Source organism: Arachis hypogaea, chromosome 15 (assembly GCF_003086295.3).
Source record: "Arachis hypogaea cultivar Tifrunner chromosome 15, arahy.Tifrunner.gnm2.J5K5, whole genome shotgun sequence".
Classification (NCBI taxonomy): Eukaryota; Viridiplantae; Streptophyta; class Magnoliopsida; order Fabales; family Fabaceae; genus Arachis; species Arachis hypogaea.
In genome coordinates, this window is record NC_092050.1 from 143403109 (window position 1) to 143422784 (window position 19676).

General features: G+C 36.5%; 3 protein-coding genes across 3 annotated transcripts; 2 read left to right on the plus strand and 1 right to left on the minus strand.

Annotated features, from left to right (window-relative positions):
* The first annotated feature begins 11651 nt into the window (after positions 1-11651).
* On the plus strand, positions 11652-12305 carry LOC140179383 (uncharacterized). Its single transcript, XM_072218246.1, has one exon. The coding sequence runs from the start codon at positions 11652-11654 to the stop codon at positions 12303-12305; it is 654 nt and encodes a 217-aa protein (XP_072074347.1).
* A 9-nt stretch (positions 12306-12314) lies between these two features.
* Positions 12315-14661, plus strand: LOC112749130 (uncharacterized). The gene is made up of 5 exons (XM_025797398.1): positions 12315-12596; positions 12693-13284; positions 13642-13701; positions 13811-13905; positions 14608-14661. Exons 1-5 carry the CDS (start codon positions 12315-12317, stop codon positions 14659-14661), a joined length of 1083 nt encoding a protein of 360 aa, XP_025653183.1.
* Positions 14662-17070: 2409 nt separating this feature from the next.
* Positions 17071-19306, minus strand: LOC112749131 (uncharacterized). Its single transcript, XM_025797399.1, has 6 exons — positions 19025-19306; positions 18737-18817; positions 18554-18630; positions 18339-18441; positions 17607-17857; positions 17071-17170 (listed from the first exon to the last, which is right to left on the minus strand). The coding sequence occupies exons 1-6, from the start codon at positions 19304-19306 to the stop codon at positions 17071-17073; spliced, it is 894 nt and encodes a 297-aa protein (XP_025653184.1).
* Positions 19307-19676: the final 370 nt, after the last annotated feature.

A 19676-nucleotide genomic window follows, 5' to 3' on the forward strand; every position in this document is an offset into this window, starting at 1 on the left:
AAATGAAGGATCAAACATTGCCCTTCTTTCACAAATAGAGCCTCAAAACGTCAAGGAAGCACTTAGTGACCCTTCTTGGGTTAAAGCTATGGAGGATGAGCTTCTTGAGTTTGAAAAGAACCAAGTATGGACTTTGGTTCCAAGGCCAAGTGGAAAGAAAGTGACCGGCACCAAGTGGATTTTTCGGAACAAGTTGGGAGAAGATGGTAGCATTGCAAGAAACAAGGCAAGGCTAGTGGCTCAAGGATATGACCAAGAAGAAGGAATAGACTTTGATGAATCCTTTGCCCCTGTTGCCCGAATGGAAGCCATAAGACTTCTCTTAGCTTATGCTACATTTTGTGGTTTTAAACTATACCAAATGGATGTGAAATGTGCATTTTTGAATGGTGTGATAGATAGAGAAGTTTATGTAGAGCAGCCTCCTGGTTTTGAAAATAAAGAGCATTCTAATCATGTTTTTAAATTGTCTAAAGCTCTCTATGGTTTGAGACAAGCTCCTAGAGCTTGGTATGAGAGACTTAGCTCTTTTCTTTTGAAAAATGGTTTTCAAAGAGGCACCACTGATACAACTCTATTTATCAAGAATTCTAATGATTCTTTTATCCTAGTCCAAATATATGTTGATGACATTGTTTTTGGATCAGCCAATGAATCCCTTTGTTCTGAATTTGGAAAACTCATGACAAGTGAATTTGACATGAGTATGATGGGTGAAATTAATTTTTTCCTTGGGTTGCAAATTAAACAAACTGAAAATGGTATTTTCATTCATCAAGAAAAGTATGCCAAGGAATTAGTAAAGAAATTTGGCCTTGAAAATGCCAAACCCATGGGAACTCCCATGCACCCAAATTCTAAATTAGATAAGGGAGAAAATGAGAAAGATGTTGATGAGACTAGGTATAGAGGAATGATTGGTTCTCTTATGTACTTAACTTCCTCTAGACCCGATATTGTGCAAAGTGTTGGATTGTGTTCTAGGTTCCAATCCAAACCAAAAGAGTCACATCTTTCGGCTGTTAAAAGGATCATTAGATATGTTCATGGCACATCCAATTTTGGTCTTTGGTATCCTAAGATTGATGATTTTTCTGCAGTTGGTTATTGTGATGCAGATTTTGCTGGTGATAGAGTTGATAGAAGGAGCACTTCTGGTTTATGTTGCTTCCTTGGGAAGTCCTTAAATGTATGGTCAAGTAAGAAGCAACCAATGGTGGCCCTTTCCACTGCAGAGGCTGAGTATATAGCTGCTTCTTCTTGTTGTTCTCAGCTTTTATGGTTAAAAATGCAGCTTGCTGATTACAAATTAAATGCTGAAAATATTCTCCTGCTGTGTGATAATATGAGTGCCATTAATATTTCTAAAAATCCAGTTTTGCACTCTAGGACTAAACATATTGAAGTGAAATTTCACTCAATAAGAGAGCATGTCCAAAAAGGGGATATTAGTATTCAATTTGTCAAATCAGAGGAGCAATTAGCAGATATTTTTACAAAACCATTAGCTGAGGATAGATTCTGCATGCTTAGGACTTGTCTAGGAATTTTGAGTTATGATTCATTGTTTGAAAAATGCTGATGTATTTGCTGGAGCTTTTTGTCTCATAAACAGGCATGAGACAATTCTGAGCAGGTGATGAACGTTTCCACCAAGTCAACGTGTTCTGGGCTTATTTCAAATGAATCTCAATCTGGGCTAACCTCAATATTCAGATCAAGAGTGGTCCAAATGTGTTTCATTAATTTCATATCACCTCAAGGCCCAAATATGAATGTTACAATCTTGTTTATTAATTTTTGATGACTTGTGTGTGTTTCATGAAAGGTTTTCAATAAATGTTTTGTGGCCCAAAAGGTTTTCAAGAGGATTTAATTTTGGCCCAAAAAGGTGTTTCAGGTTAATTTTGTTGTTTTTCTCAAATTTTAAAATTAACTTCCCTTTTATTTTTAAAATAATCAAATAAAATCTTTCTTGAATGAAGTCATGTCTTTTCAAGTCTTTTCAAATGGTGATGCAGTTGCATGGTTTTGGAAATCCACTTTTTGGGTACGGTTACCAACACTCCCTCTCTTCCCTTCATAACTTCTCCACACACTCTTCGGTTTCTTCCCACTCACTTTACTGCATCTCTTCCCTCAAAAGATTGAAACTAACCAAATGAGGAAGAAAACCATTGCAAAAAGGGCTCCTCATGAAAAGGTTTTCAAGCTACCCACAAAGCCTTCCACTCGCTCTCAAGACCGCACCTTTACCCCTTCTCCTTCTCCTCCTACCTCTCCTCATCGCTGTGACCCCATGGCTCGGACCAAAAACACTCCAAGGTTTCCTGTCTCTGTCAAGCCGACGCCACCACCAAAGGCCACACCTTCCAAGCCTGGCTCCTCAAAACCAAGTTCAGCAAAGCCTGGCTCCTCCAAAGGCAAACATCAGGCGACTGAGGAACCCATACCCGAACCAACACAACCAAAATTCAGGTCGGTTCCAATGTGCTCTCAACGAGGTAACACTCGAGTCCCTCTCCAAAATGTTAAAGAACCAGACATTGGATCTTTTGATCACAAAGCTCACTTTTTGACTTCTCATTCGAACTATAACCCTTATAGATTCAAGTCTGCCATGAACAATGATTTTTATGAGAAGGTTATCCAGTATCGTACCCTATGTCCCTCTTTTCTCGCTGATTTGCCATCTTTGAAAAGAAAAGGTTTTCCTTTTGTTGATAACTTGATTTTTCTGGACTGGAATCACCTTTTTGACATCAAAAAACCTGTTTATCCCTTGTTGGTCAAAGAGTTTTATGCAAACATAACTTATCATGAAGGCACTGCTCATTCGTATGTCAAGGGCCGAGATATCGTTTTAAACAATGAGACCATCAGTGATGCTTTGAAGTATACTGATGTTGGGCCCTGTGCTTACACGTCAGTTAAGTGGGATGAAGGAGTTGGTGTTTCTTACAATGATGCCCTGGCTAGTATTTGTGAACATATCTCTTTAATAGATGGCATTACACCCACTCACAAAGCCCTAGGATATGAGCGTGCTCAACTGCACCGAATAGTCAATCATATTATTCTGCCTCAAAGCGGCTCATATCAAAGGGTTTCCTACACTGATTCTCTTGTTTTATATGCCCTTCTCACCAAAACTGAAATTTCATTTGCATATTTGATGGTTAGATACATGTTTGACTCTGTTAGAAGTGAAAAGGACAAAGCTCTTCCTTATGACATGTTTCTAACTTGCATTTTTGAGTATTTTGGTGTTGACTTGACCAATGAGAAATATGAAAATAGACATTCATATCTAAAGGGAGGTGGTTCAGTGAAACAGCAAAAAGGACCAACTCGATCTGAGAGAGTGGTTCTAGATGATGATGATGAAGAGTTCATTCCAGATGATTCTACTGCTCCTTCCACTGAGGGTACTTCCATCTCCACTGGGAAGAAATCCACTCTGCTGAATGTGGTCAGGGATGTTGCTCAAGAGTTTGTCTCCCAATCGAATCACTTGATTGAATTGAGCAAAGAGAAAAGGAAGCTGGCTAGCAAGCATGAGAACTTTCTGAAGAAATCAAGGGATAGGGTGGCTGTACTGATGACTTTCATTGACAACCTTCACAATGATGAAGACATTGCCACTGATGTTGAAGAGGAAGCTGCTTCAGAAGGAAATGGTTCTGATGCCTAGGATTTGTCTCATAAAATCTGCTGATGCTGCTCATTTTTTGTCTCATAAACTCTGTTTTATTTTGCTACTGTTTGGTATACTTTTGTTGTCTTGGATAACTGTAATAACTTTGAACGCTGATGCACTTTTGGTTATTTAGTTATTTTGGCTGTGCACTAACCTTTCTTGCAGGGTTTATAGTGCTGTTTTTGTTGATCTTGCTTGTTATCCGCCCTTGATGACAAAAGGGGGAGTAATAGCTATTAAAAGTTGATTCAGTTTAATTGATTCAGTTGAATGATGCTGCTGATTTTTCTGATTAGTCAGTTGATTGATGCTGATAATTCTTTTCTTAACTTTGTTTCTGATTAGAACTGAAATTTGTTTTTGCAAATTGTTTTTGTTTTACAATATGCTTTGGCTGTTGTCATGATAAGAAATACTGGGCTGAATATGTGTTGCTGGTTATATAGAATTCCTTAGTCAAGTTACATCTTGAATAGCTCCTTTTAAGCTTAATGTAAACAGGAACAAAAAGGAAAGAGCATAGATTCAGGGGGAGCTACTGTTGAAAAGGAAAGGGGGAGCTACTGTTAAAAAGGAAAGGGGGAGCAACACATTAGCAAACAACATCATTCAAAGGGAGTCTCTAAAACCTTACTCAAACTCATTTCCTTTTGATTGTTGCTTAAATCATGTTTGTTATCAAGGGGGAGATTGTTGAGTTAAGAAATTAACTAAATTAATTAGTGATGACAAACATTATTTTTGGGCAAAATAAATAATTAGAGTTAAGTGTTAATAAGTATATGTTACTAATTATTTATTTTGTGTTGCAGGCCAAATTCATTTTTAAGCAGCCCAAATGGTATAATAAAATTTAGCAAGGCTGATGGGTAAATAAATCAAGCTCAGCCCAAAAGAAACAAAGCCAAAAAATCTGATGGGCCAACCGGGTTGCTTTATGGAAATACAATCCAAACCCGATCCAAGCCCGAAATTGATTTCAATTTCCTCCATCTTACTCCAACCAAAGCACCGTTCCTCTCCTCTCTAATCAAGTCACATCAAGACTTCAGAGAAAGTAAGAAAGAGAAAGAGAAGAAAAGCTTCCTCCATAAGCCAGTAACCAAAGAAGCAAGAAAGAGAAAAACGAAGCTTGAAGCACAGAAGCTAAAGCAGAAAATCTAATCCAAATCAAGCTTAGGTTAAAGGTAATCCATCTCATCTTGCATGCATCAGATCTTCATCCCTTCTTCCCAACTCTCTGCACTATCCGAAAATGGCATTCAAGGGAAAGTTGATCTCTGTTCTTCACTGCTACAAATCCACGGTCACAAGAGATTCTTGGGGACCAAGTTGCATCTCTATGGTTTAGATTTGGTTGACCATTGGAAGACAATCTCGGTTACTCCTACATGGCTTTCGGTCAAGTTGGGGAAGTCAGAGGAAAAGTTTCTTCTCTGAGGATTAAGGTGAAAAAGTGAATCTGTGAGTTAGTGAAGCTCAAGGCTCAAGGTGTTGACCTTGGAGGAAGAACCAAGCCACATGCAAGGAGATAAAAGAAGCTTGCTGTTCATTCAAAAAAGCGAGGAGAGAAAACCAGTGAATAGAGGTTTTGTTCTGAGAGAGTTCTTTGAAGAAGTTCAACTAACTGGACAGTGTAACCTAATCAAAGGTGCATTCTGCCAGTATGAAGAACTGAATCAGAGGCTTGCTAATCTGGTTTTTCGCATAGCAAAGAGGCTGTTGATGAAGTCAATCTCCTTCATGTTTTACAGATTGTAATTTACTTTTCAATGTTTATCTTTCTATAATTTCTTGAGAGAAAAGGCATATTGTGAGAAAGCTCAAGTAAAAGCCATGAGTGGAAAAAGGCTGAGTGAAACACTTGAGAGAAAAGCCTAGAGTTATTTTCAGATTTCTTTAGGTGTGTTTATGTCTTGTATCTTGTACCTGTGAGGTATCCCTTTCTTAGTTGGGTTAGCACTAAGAGTGAATAGTTAGGTATTAGCATAGCCAATGTCAAGTTAGGTTAGAACTTGAGTGTGAAAGGATTGGGTCAATCCTGTGTTATTGGTGTATGTAATACTGTTAACTATAGTGAAATTCTTCCATAGTTGTGGAGGAGACTGGATGTAGGTTGCATAGACAAGGCAACCGAACCAGGATACATGCTGGTGTTAGCTTTTCTCTTCTCTGCTGTGTTCTGTTTTATGATATTCATGAGACAAAAATAAATTGTCTCATAAATTTCCGCTGCTAAGTTAAAACAGGATCAGAATTGCAAATCTGTTTTAAAAGGGTAACAACAACAATTAAAAGGAAGACATAGATTCAACCCCCCATTCTCTAAGCCTACCACAACCTTCAAAACCGCTGCTGCCAGCAGCGGTTTACGTGTGTGCGTGTGTGAGTGTAAACCGCTATAGGCTATAGCGGTTTACGTGTAGTGTGCTGCCTATATAGTCAAATTATACAAAATTAAATAAAAATTAACTAAGTTCCATACAAAACTAAGTTCCATACAAAAGAATATGTATTAATAAAAATAATTAAAAATTTTATATGAATAATGAGTACTAAAAATTCCGTTACAAAAATATAACAATATGCATTAGAGAATATTAAAAAAAAATTCTAAAAAAACATATTACTATGAACAAACAAAATAAATGAAAAATTGATTAAAAAAATCAAAACTTATAAAAACTGATAATTATTCTTGATTTTTTTATTACAAATAAAATCGAATGGCAAAATTAGCAAAAAAATAATATTTTTTAATTATTTTTCAATTTAATAATTGAACAGAACCTAAAAACTACACTTAGTTATTTCCAGTGAACAAGAGTTAAAACATAGAAGTTATGTTTGTCTTAAAAAAAAAGCAGACAAACAAAAAATTCTGATATTTAACAAGAAAAGTCTAATTAAAAAGATGTTGCAGCGAGTACATAAAATCGACCATAATACATAAACCTATATTAAAATCCACGATTATAAAAATAAGTTAAAATATAAATATATAATAATTAATTTTAGTAATTTATTTTAGTATATAAATAATATTTTTAATCAAACATATACAAAATAAAAAGATACGTGAGTACATAAAAATAGAGAGATATATAGGTGTATTATACACATAATATATTAAAACAATATTTTTTGTTCTTGTTTTTGGTGTAATTTACTCTCTAACTGAACTATATATGACCTCTATTAATTCTTAGAAAATAGTACAATTTACATTATTTTTTGAAAAAGATATACATGTGACTTTTGTTTATTTAATTTTCAATGAAATTATTTGGCATAACATTTATATTTTAATTACAATATAAGGAGACGAAACTATATATATGTATTGAAAATTAATTTTAACTTTTTCAGTTAACATTTTTTGTTAAAAATTTTTTTGTTTTATTTTGATTTCTTTTTCATCTAAAGGGGACAATAATCCCTTTAAATTTTAATTTTTTTCATATAAATTATATATAAATTTTATTTTTATTTTTTTAAATTTTTATTTTTATTTTATTTATTATAAAATTAATTTTTAGTTATTCTTTAATATTTTGCCTAGTTCCGTCATTGTATCTATATATTATTTTATCATCTAATTGTTGACCGAAAAATTTTAAATTTTATCATCTAATTGTCCATTTTTTGTTTGAAATAGACACACTACATGTAAACCGCTATAGCTTATAGCGGTTTCACTCACACACGTAAATCGCTGCTGCCTGCAGTGGTTTACACTCACACACACACGTAAATCGCGACTGGTTGTAGCGGTTTATATAGAATTGTGAATCAATATATTTGCGTATTGGATTTGGAAACAATACATTTGCGTAATATTGAGAATGTAACAATTTAATAATGTAAATTGCTCTTTTTTTTTTGTGATAAAAAAAATAGATTGAGAACCTCTAATATTAAGCATTATAACATTACATTACTTACATACATAACACACCATTATTGTCAAGTTTCGAATTATACCTATTGCAAAACAAAGATTATTACCACTTAACTAAGGCTTGACAAGACTATTTAAGCTTTAAGGCTTAACTCGTGGTTGGTTGTTGCATGTTTTGAGATTGTATAATTAGATTTTGTTTTTTAAAGAACAAATGCTTCAGTTTTTTTTTCATTTCTTTTGGACTTGAATGCTCGAAATTTTGATCCTTGGATTTTCTCCTTTTTCTTTCTGCTGGTATTGTGATCCTAGAATTTTGACAATAAAAGATGGAGGAGCCCAAATAGTTCATGATATTGACAGTAAGCTAAGCCCAAGCTTCTCATCAGTCTTTCCTGAAAAGCTTTATTTGAGAAGTGAGAAGTGTGGTTGGGGAGAACGATTCATTCTTTTTTATCCAAGTGTCAATCATTCGATTTTTTTTCTCTCAAGAAAAATTCTTAAACAATCCATAATTATTGTGTTAACGAACTTTAGCTCACATAGTATATTTTCTTCTTCCTACTTTAAAGGTCTCAGGTTCAAATTCTAGAGATTATAAAAATAAAATATTATTATATTTAAAATTTGATAATTTTTTGTTAAATATATATATATATATATATATATATATTTTATAATTTTTAATATATTTTTTGAGAAATACATATTTAATGTTAATTTTTTTTTAAAATTATCTAACATTAAATATGTATTTTTCAAAAAATACATTAGAGATTGAATTTTGATACAATTTTTTATAAAAATAATTATAAAAATTAAATATTATTATTTTTAAAATTTGATAATTTTTCGTTAAATATATATATTTTTAATTATTTTATTAATAACTAATAATACTTTTAAAAAATTATAAAACAATATATATTTAAAAAATTATTAAATTTTAAGAATAATAATATTTTATTTTTTTAATTATATTTGTAAAATATTATATCAAAATTTAATTTCTAAAATATTTTTTAAAAATATATATTTATTATTAGATATTTTTATTATATTTTTAATTATTTAAAAATATTTTTATCGATAATAAAATTCAAATATATTTTTATCACTATTTAAATAATTGGGAGACGTTTTTTATAATTAACCTTCTTTCTAAATATGAATATTGTCATGTGGGAAGTTATGATAGTGGACACCCCTTAATCTCACTCATCGGCTTCCAACACTATTGATTTAACAGTTTACTCAGACCTCCATCAGTTGAAAATGAACATCCACTAAAACGACTTTTAAAAAAAGAGTTGAAAAATTTGCTGAATTTTTTTAATAAAATCAAAATTAAAAAAATTATTAATTTTGATAAAAACATACGTATATGCATATAAATAAAATTGTTCAAATAATTCAACATATAAATATTCATATTTATATAAAATTATTTTTTATATAGCCATCAGTTGTTAGATTATACACATTGTTCAATCACGTAAAGAGTCAAAAGAAACAATAACTCTCCAGAACCTTGAAAATCCAACCTTACCACATCATAGGTCACATCTATCTAGGGATGTCAATGGGGCAGGGCGAGGGCGGGGGATGCCTCCCTGCTCCCCATCCCCGCCCTCAGATTTATTCCCCATCCCCGCCCCATTTCCCGCCGTGGAGGAAAATTGCTCCCCATTCCCATTCCCCACGGAGCCCTATTCCCCGCGGGGACCCCATTCCCCATCTACATAATAGTTCTAACTAATTATTAATTTCCATATGAATAGAGTTACAAGTATCTATCTTATATAAAAACTGCAAGATTTTATACAAAATGTCTAAATAACACGATAGTGACTTCTTTCGAAATAATGCAAAGGGGAGACGCAACGACGAGCCAAAGAAAAAAAAAAGCAGTGGATGAGGTGGGAGATGCGACAACAGAGAGGAGAATGAACACGACGAGTTACGAAAAGGAACGCCGCAAATAGAAATTACGACGCGGTAAGGGTGATGGCACAGTGAGGTGTGACGATGCGGTGAGAAGGGTGACGAGGGGGTGGCTGCAGAGAGGTTGGATGGAGTATGGACAGCCTTAGGGATCTCTGAATTGAAGAGAGGTTATGCAAATAAAGATTATGAGTTTTGGGTTTCTATATATATGTGTGTGTGAGAAATGACTAAAAAACATATATGAGAAATAAACTATTAAGGATAATTCAAGGAATTCATAAATTTCGGGGAATAGCGGGGACGGGGCAGGGATCCCCGCTCGAGTCCCCACGCCTGCTTCGGGGGAATTTTGTCCCCCATCCCCATCCCCGCGGGAAAAATTCCCCAGAATCGGATCCCCATTCGAGGCAGTCCCCGCAGAGATCCCCGCGTCTCGGGGAATTTTGCCATCCCTACATCTATCAGTGGGGAATAGAAAATACAGGACAGGGAACAAGGAGAAAAGCTCTTCCATGGAAGGATTTTTTTGGTCATATTTTCTCACTTTACCCTATCTCAAACGTGGCTCATTTCTTTCCATATGAAAAAAATAAGGTGTAACACCATAAAATAGATATGTGATAATTTACTGTTATGGTGTCAGAAATTAATTTATGAAAAAATAACAAATTAGTCCCTGACCTTTTAAATTGTGGACACATTCGTTCTTCACGATCTAAAAATATAAAAATGTCCTTTACTATTCAAAATGTGTGACGGATCGATCCTTCCATACAAAATGCTCACCCAAATGTAACGGAGAGGGGTGATGTGTCGCTGAGTTGGCGTGTGTTGGGCCTATGTGTCAACACGGTACCGTTGAGAAAGTTTGGTGTGGCCATTATGGAAAAAGGCTTGGACAAATAGGTCCTTATGAGGTTAAACGGCAACGTTTTGAGAACATTGAGTTTCAACACAATTTCAAAGAAGCCCTAGCGCACATATGTATGATCTTTTCCCTCCAAAAAATACGATTGATCTTCTTTTCTTCGTCGTTTTCGTCTAACGTTGCACCGGTGAAGCTTCGTTGGTGGAGTTTTGGTTGTCATCTGTACCGATAAGTACCCTTATTATGACACTGAATGGGATTGTTACTTTCGAACATTATCTGCTATGCATGTCGTGGGTTGGGGTTTAGGTGTAATGTAGTGTTGGGAGGGACATGAGTTGTGTGGGATTTAGGTGAAAGGTAGTTGTGTATTTGCTGATGCTTAGTGCTAATCGTTGAGTCAAACAATGCTGCAGATGGTAGATATATTCGTGGATCCTGTTTTTCATCACGGGGGCTACTTTCAAAGGGCCCCGACTGGTGAATTAGTTTACCTGGATGGTAAGGTTGAGAGGTTCCCACCAATGGACCTGGATTTTGTAAATTTTGGTGACTTGATAACACTGTTCAAAGGATTGGGATATCAATCATACAAGGAGGCGTACTGGTATGATCCAAAGAGTAAGGATATAGAGTCAGGGCTGCATGTTTTGAAGGGAGATGCAGGCATCAGCCAGATGCGCCAGGCAAAGATGAAAAACAAAGATACTGATGAGTTCTACATATTTTTTGATCATCCTATTGATGACCCAGAGCCTGTAGATTGTGCTGGTAAGAAAAACGATGAGCTAGAGGAAGATGGTGTTCGTGTCGAGGTGGATGAATTAGATCAGTCGTCGACGGAGCACGATAGTTACGAGAGCGCAGAGGATGAGGCGTATGCACCTCCACCTCTTGATAACGAAAGTAACAGTGAGAGTGGAGAAGATGTTGTCAATGGGTCTGTGTCTGGAAGAGGGAAAAGGAAACAAGTGCCTCATTCCTCTAAGAGAACCCCTCAGCCAAGTAAGCAACCCAAGAAGCAAGCTCAACGCGTGTCTCAGAGAACAAGGTCTACTGCAAGAAAGAAAGGGCCTGCCCATGATCCCGAGGCAGGTGGGCCTGGTGGATAGCCCAGTGGATCTAGGCCTGCAGGGGAGCCCAATAGATCTAGGCTTGCAGGGGAGCCTAATAGATCCAGGCCTGCAAAGGAGCCCAATAGGGCCAGAGGACCAAGGCCAGCACTGGTAGACTACATGAGTGATATAGACACAGATGGTGATGATATTATATGGGAGTATGAATCTGAGGAGCTGCATACACCCGTTTCTTCTGAGGATGAGGGAAACAAACATCAGTGGCCTGAGTTTAATGACCAATATAGTTTCGGAGAGGGAATATTTGAGCTTGGAACAAGGTTTGCAACAATTGAGAGGTTCAAAGAGGTTGTAAAGGATACCTTCATTGCTGAAGGTCGGGAATTGGTTTGGATCAAGAATGATAGGGAAAGAGTTAGGGTTGGGTGCAAGGACAAAGAGTGTGGTTGGATTGCCCACTTGTCATACAACCGGCAATTACAATGCTTCCAAGTCAAGACTTATAGAAACGAGCACACTTATGCAAGGGACCTTGAAAGCAACGCCACTGATCAACACTGGATCAGTAAAAAGGTGGAAAAGAGGATGGCAACGCACCCGCATATGACAACTCATGAAGCTATTGATTTTCTAAGAGAGGACTTTGACCTTACTGCACACCCAAAGATGGTGTATAGAGCTGTGAAGGAGGCAAGGGAGAGGATGATGGGTAACGAAAGGGAACAGTACGGAAAATTGAGGGATTACTTATTAGAGATACATAGAAGTAACCCTGGGTCTTCTACATTGCTAGACCTGATTCCTCAGCCTTAAGCACCCCCTATGTTTGACAAGTTGTATGTTTATTTTGAGGCCTGTAAGCGGGGATTCAAGAGTGTCCGCAGACCATTGATCCACCTAGATGGAGCATTTCTTAAAACATACCATGGGGGACAACTACTTTCTGCTATTGCACAGGATGCTAACAACCAGTTCTACGTGGTTGCATACGCAGTTGCAAGATCCGAAAACAAAGAATCGTGGAAGTGGTTCCTAACATTATTACAGGAGGATATTGGTGATGTTGGCAACCACGGTTGGAATTTTATGTCAGATCAACAGAAGGTTAGTTTCCTTTTTGTCATTCCTGGTTTATTGTCTGAGTCATTTACTGGATTATATATTTTTGTAAACATGGCTTGATGCCTTCATTGTTGTTAGGGACTACTACCTGCACTGAAAGAGGTAATGCCTAGTGCACATGTCAGAAACTGTGTGATGCATATATGGAAGAATTTCATAAACCGATTCAAGGATCTGTACATAAGAGAAATAGTGTGGGACTGTGCAAGATGCACCACCATCTCTGAATTCAAGACAACCATGGAGAGACTGAAAGAAGTGAACAAGGATGCTTGGGCCTACCTTATGAAATTTGATCCTGCTACTTGGGTTAGAGCATACTTTTGCCATGGTCCCAAGGTCGACAACCTAATAAACAACATGTGCGAGTCATTTAATGCAAAGGTGGTTAAGTACAGATGCAAGCCCATACTCACAATGTGCGAGGAATTACGGTGCTATATGATGCGGCGAATGGTTCAACACAAGAAACTTCTGGGGACTCATGAAGGGAAACTGGCGCCAGTGCAAGAGAAAAGGCTACAGAGGCTTATCAAACCAAGCAACAAATGGACAGCGGAGTGGATTGGTGATAACGAGCGCAAACGGTTTGAAGTCACTTACAAGGGATCCAAAGTTGATGTGGATCTGATCAAACACAGCTGCTCGTGTAACAAATGGCAACTCACTGGTCAGTCAGGTTCATGAATTTCATTTTTAACATGCTGTGCATTTTCTTAGTTTAAGCATGCTGTGAATCATAGTTGCTGTGAATTTCAATTTTAATCATAGCTGATGTTAACCATTCTGTGAGATTAACCATGCTGTAAATTTCTATTATAATCTTTATGTGAATTTTTTGAGATTAACCATGCTGTCAATTTGGACATACTTGGTGTGAATCTGAGATATATGCCGTGAATTTGCTGATATTAACCATGACGTGAATTTCGAGATATTAGCCATGCTGTGAATTTCTATTAATTTTTGATATTTTAATCATGTTTATGCCATTCTGTTATTGTGAAACTGCTGTCCTGCCGTGAAGGGATGCTGTGCATTCATGCTATAGCAGCAATAAAAAAATGGCATGATAATCCCGATGAAGGTAAAAATAGTGATATACAGTATTATTAGTGTATGGCGTGTAATCTATAAATATGAATCTGTCATACTCAATAACTTGAAAAACGTAAGTTACGTTCTTTGTGAGACAGAAAAAACAAAAACTGCAGCAGCGGCAAAACGCAGCTTGTGTTTGTCAAGAGAGCCATACAGTGCACGAAACGTGTCCCTCCTTTGTGTGTATTTGGTATAATCTCCCACATCTTTCATAGTTTCAACCTCACTTAACCCGATTTTTTTTACACAAGTACTGTAAAAAAAATTCATAACTATAACATATACGGAGGTTTTTTCACTAAAATAAAATAAAAAAATTATTAATTTTCCAAAATCGTTTCCAGAGTACATAAGAATACACAAGAGTACACAGACAATAAGCATGACTTCTTTAATATCGTCGGCACCAATGACAACCATTATCATCGTCTTAAAAAATACACAAACACTCTCTTGATTAAAATATTTTTTCTCCTAAAAACGCAACCTGCATTTTAAGCTTTCTAAAAAAAGTTTCTGACACCTTAAAAATGCAACTTGCATTTTGCGTCCTTAAAAAAATCTAACATCCCAAAAAACGCAGGTTGCGTTTTGTTGTTAAAAAAAATAAAACGTGAAAAAATAAAACGGAGGTTGCGTTTTATTATTTTGATGGAAAAAAATAAAAAACGATTAAAAATGATAAAACATAGGTTACGATTTATACTGACACCATAGCAGTAAGATTTTTGTCCATCCGTCCATTTCGTGGCATTACACTATTATTGTTTCTATATAGAAAAAATGAGCCTTATGGTGTTATATACAAAACGTTACATACGTTGAGTTTTTAATATCAAGCTGCATTTTGAGTTTTTCAATTTTTTTTAACTTTTGTGTTGGTCAAACGCAGGTTGCGTTTTTGGAGCGACAAAATTCAAATTTTTTTGGAAGTCCACAAACGTAGGTTGTTTTTTGTGAGTGTTAGAAAGCTTTTTTTAGAGACCTCAAAACGCAACTACGTAAACAAAACAATATTTTAATCCACAGCTTTATCTATAAATACGAAGCACGATTTCATCCTTCTTTACTTCTCCTCTTACTCTTTCTTGTATATAGTTCAAAGTGGTGAGATTTTTTGGCAATTAGCAGTGTCAAAAAATCAGGTTAGGTGAGGTTGATGTTATGGAAGGTGTTGTAAATTTGCGAGTGTATTATAACAGTGAGATTATACCAAAACACATGAATGAGTGACTTTTGTTTGTGAATGTCCCTTATCGTTTGTAATTCCATACACTATGAGTTTTGTGGAGTTGCAAAATGGTCTTTGTGATAACATACAAAGTCACATTTCGAAAAGGGTGAGCAACATTTTATACAGGAATCCTGTACAAGTATTTGGTGGGATGATATAGTTTCAAATAATATCCATCACTGATGACGCAAGTATGCAACATATATTCTGTATTTATCAATAAACCCGATTTTACGTGCCGATGATCGAGCTGTACGTTGAGTTTGAACAGCATACGGGGATGGATGCGGTTGGCGACAATGTCAACGTTGATGAACTCGGGGATATAGATTGGGAAGAAGATAACAAGGACAGTGAAGAGGAATTTGAAGCCATCTATGAATTCAATGACAAAAACGATGACGGAGACTTGGCAAGCAATCCGGTGGTACAAAATGAGGTGCATGCGATTGTAAGTCAGCACCCTTTGGAGTTTCGTCTTTTATGCGGACTCTGGATCTCGAAGCCATGCATGCACTGAAATTTCCTGAAAGTGGTGCTCATATGCCGAAGCCAAGATAATAATTAATAATAATTAATAATAATTAACAACAGAATTAATAATAATTAACGACGATAACATTATAATGATAATAAACCATAACGATACGTAAAACCCTTGGTCATAGCCCGACACCTGGAATTGCTGTTCATGAGGAAGATTTTGCTGCTGAGGTCCAACTGGTTCTTCCTGTTGTTCCTGTGGCTCATTCGCGTCAGCCTCTTCACCTGCAACTCTATCTGACAGTCGCAAGTGATCCCATACTGCTGTGTGTACCAGTTGTAGTATACCTAGAGAGGATGAAGGTCGACAATCTCCTCCCATAACTGCAGTGTGTTATAGCGGCCAGATATCCACAAGGTAACCCACTGAATGTTCCTCTCTCTAGTCATGGTTCTGTGGACCTGTCAACCGCTTGCAATGATCACGACCAATCTCGAATGCCGGGCCTGGTGGAAGCTGTTGCAGCCCGAATTGTCGTCTAACTCGGTCTGTCGAGTGCCACTCTATACACTCGAATGACACTAATGGCGACTTTGTGGAGTACATAAACAAAGTTACAGCGAGGTCTGTCGGAACCCCACTCCCATATATGGCCGCCATATAAACTGCAAATTAGTAACCACGAGGCCGATTAGTAAAATTATTATTGTAAATAAGCAGCCTAACATAAATGGATGAAACTTACATCGTCGACTCCCATGTCATTGAGTCCTCGCCTAAAATGCACAGTAGGCTTCCGTATATATCGTGTATGCCGACGCCAATGACTCCACCTAAACAATATTAGAATGATTGCATTAAGAACAACAACAACAACAATAATAATAACAATGGATTTGGATCCTCTAAACTTTGAATTTCACTTTAGAGAGTAAAGTTTGATCTCTCACCATTTATTTCATAGGTGGGACTAAGAGAAAATATGAGAGAGAAACCATTCAAGGGTGAGAGATCAAATTTTACTCACTAAAGTCAAATTCAAAATTTAGAGAATCCAAATCCAATAATAATAATAATAATAATAATAATAATAATAATAATAATAATAATAATAATAATAATAATAATAATAATAATAAACAATACCGTCGTGCAAGTGGAATCCCAATATCGACGAGTTGATCGCTGGGAATAGGCGTCAGGAACGGCATACGCTCCCACGCCCAAACAAAAAGTAGTATGAGTGGCTCATCCATCTCTTTACAGTTGTATCGTGATGCATGACACAACGATTTGTACAGATGTGCCAGACTGGCACTACAGCAGAGGCGGAGCATAGCGGCGTTTTTTAACGATTAGCGGCGGTTTTAAACCGTCGCAAAATCAAAGGCCGGCGGCTCTTCCAACCGCCACGGTTATGGGCGCGGGGATTATATTTGGCAGCGGTTTTCAATAACCGCTGGCATAACCACCGCCAAATTAATATTTCGCGGCGTTTGTTCATAAAACTGCCGCCAAACGTGGGTGACACAATTACTAGCAAGTTCACCGACGGTTCCAAAACCGCCACTATTCTCTTTGATCTTTTCATGATGTCGCTTGTTTTGCTGCGCTTTTAGAGCCGCCACAAAACGGTACTATTTTTTCCGAAGCATTTTCCGGCGGTTACAAACCGCCGCTATCTTTGACAATTTTCCAGTTACTTTGTGCAATTTTTCTTGCGGTTCTAAATCGCCGCTAAATTAAGAATAATTAAAAAACAGGAAATTTGAATTTTTATTAAAAAATCGTATAATTTTTAATATAAGAGCTATTTTTTTCTTTTGTGGCTTTTTAGATTTTTGTAATATCCTAAGTGTTAATATTTTAGACCTTAGAATGTAAAATTATAGAAAAAATAAATAAATTATCTGCAAGCCAAAATAATATTTTCATAAAAATATGAAGAGTACAAATCTCTTGCAAAGAGTTGCATAGTCTAATTCAAAAGAAAAATACTTGATTCGATCCAAAATATCTCTAATCCTACTATTATTGTTCACTCTTTCGTTCCATGGAACTCATCCCTACAGCAATGTCTTGCGGCAGCTCCTCACCCTGCCTTTGAAAAAGATAAATCAGAGCTCTCTCCATCGCCTGCATCTTTTTCTTATCTGCTGCTGTCTTGTCTTACATCGCCTTCCTCTTCAACTTCTCGCCTTCCAATTCTGCCTGCAGTGCAAACAACTTCCTCTGGGTCTCCTCTACTTTGACTCTGTTGCCTGGTGCATGTGAATTCAAACCAAAGAGTTGGGTAGGAGTCGGACCGAAACCCACACCACGTACTCTACCCGGTTTTTCTTTACCAAAAACCTGAGCAATGGAGTCATTTTGAGACAACACTCCAGAAGATTCATCCTGTTGCTCAATCTCCTCAATTCTTTCCTACAGACACAAATTAGCAAATACAATCATAGCATTTATCGGTCTATGTCAATAAAAACTCAGTCAAATATGAGAGAAAGATATATGGTTCGAAAGTAATTTATGTAAAAACAACCAAAATAACGCACGTCACATAGGATGTTGCTAACACTATAAAAAGAAATAAGGAATAACTTAAATTGATTTATTTCAATTTCAACCTAACTGTCTCTAAATTACATAGAAGTTTAAACTCTCTAGAAACAACTGAGGTAAAATAGCAAACTAAATAAAAGTAACCAGCGTTGGAAAAAGAAAATTTCCTTTGGTCCATTTTGAATTAGGATTAATAGATACTCATCTTTCAATACCTTTTTGCTATTTCCAACCCAAGTCCAAACCATTCAGCAAAGAAAAACAGAACAAAATATAATAGAGAAATAAACTATTAACGTATTTGAAAACATAATTTTATCAAAAATTTATGAGAAGTAGTAATTACACCAATTGCCCTTGCTTCATCATTCATATAGGAGCCATCATTTTTTTTTGTGCACTTTGATCCATAACTCTCCTCTACCGAGTCTCCTTCCTTGTTCTTCAGACTGTAACAATAATGTTTACACCATTACCGTATTCCACACAATCAAGGAAACTTAAGTCATATAGATAGTCCAAATAGTGAATAACAAATGGAGTTCCTCTTCTTCCATCTACCGTGTGAAGTTTTTCGAACCGCCAGTGTGGGTATATACTTGTTTTGATCGATTAGTCGCGTTCTTCTTGCACTTCTCCTATTGGTCCATAAGTGCCAAATTAAAGTCACGATTAGATATTGATTTAAAAGCACTTAATGCTACATAAAATACAGCACAGTCTACCAATGGTATACTGGATTACCTTCGTCTCAGGTTTGGCACGATATTCTAGGAGCTTTCTCCAATGCTCTCGATCAATTTTCGGCGGACGGTGCTCGATATTCTGCTCAAATGTAAATGTTGGCTCGTAAAAGGCATTATACAACCTCAGCCTTGTTTCCTTCCAAGACTTTCCCATACTTTTCAAAATATATTTCTTGATACTGCCTTCACTATCTTCGTCAAAATAAAAAATTTGTTAACATATAATACAATTTGTCAATAATTGAACAATAAGCAGATTTATTACAAAGGGGATATAAATCTTTACCTTGACACATTCGTTATAAACCTTGTCTTTAGTGGTAACCTTATGCCAACTTTCCTTACCAATAGAAAATTTTTCATAGTTAGATCCCAGTAGACCAAGCACCCCACTCAATAGTCCAGCCTCGTCTCCAATTGACTGCATTTCGTTATTGAATATGAGCACGATTCTTCTACCGTTAGGCCGTTCCATAGCCTCCCTCACGCTTAATCTTTCCGGCTTGACTGTGCCGTCAGAATCTATAAGCCAAATATAAATCCTTATGTGTGCATCCGTTGTTGACATTATGCACGAAAAAAATTATACAACATAGCTCAAATCGATTATAGAAAAATTATAAAATACGTTACCGATGATCTTAACTGTCTAAAACTCTGTAGTCTTGCATCTTTTGCAACTCTGAGCTCCAGATGCACTAAAGTGGTCGTCAACTTCATGATCACGCAATTCTACCTCTAGAGCATTACCCTCGAAAAGGGTCTCCTGGCCTAGCTCCGAGTTGTGAACGCTATTTGTGCTCATCTGTGTAGTAGGCCTTGGTTCATTGCGCAGTGGACGAAATGGACGGGAAGTTGGAGGGATACCGTCACCACCGGCCAGGAGGACTTAAGAGTCAGCCTGGTGGGAACGTGAGGCCGAAGGCAGAGCGGGTAGA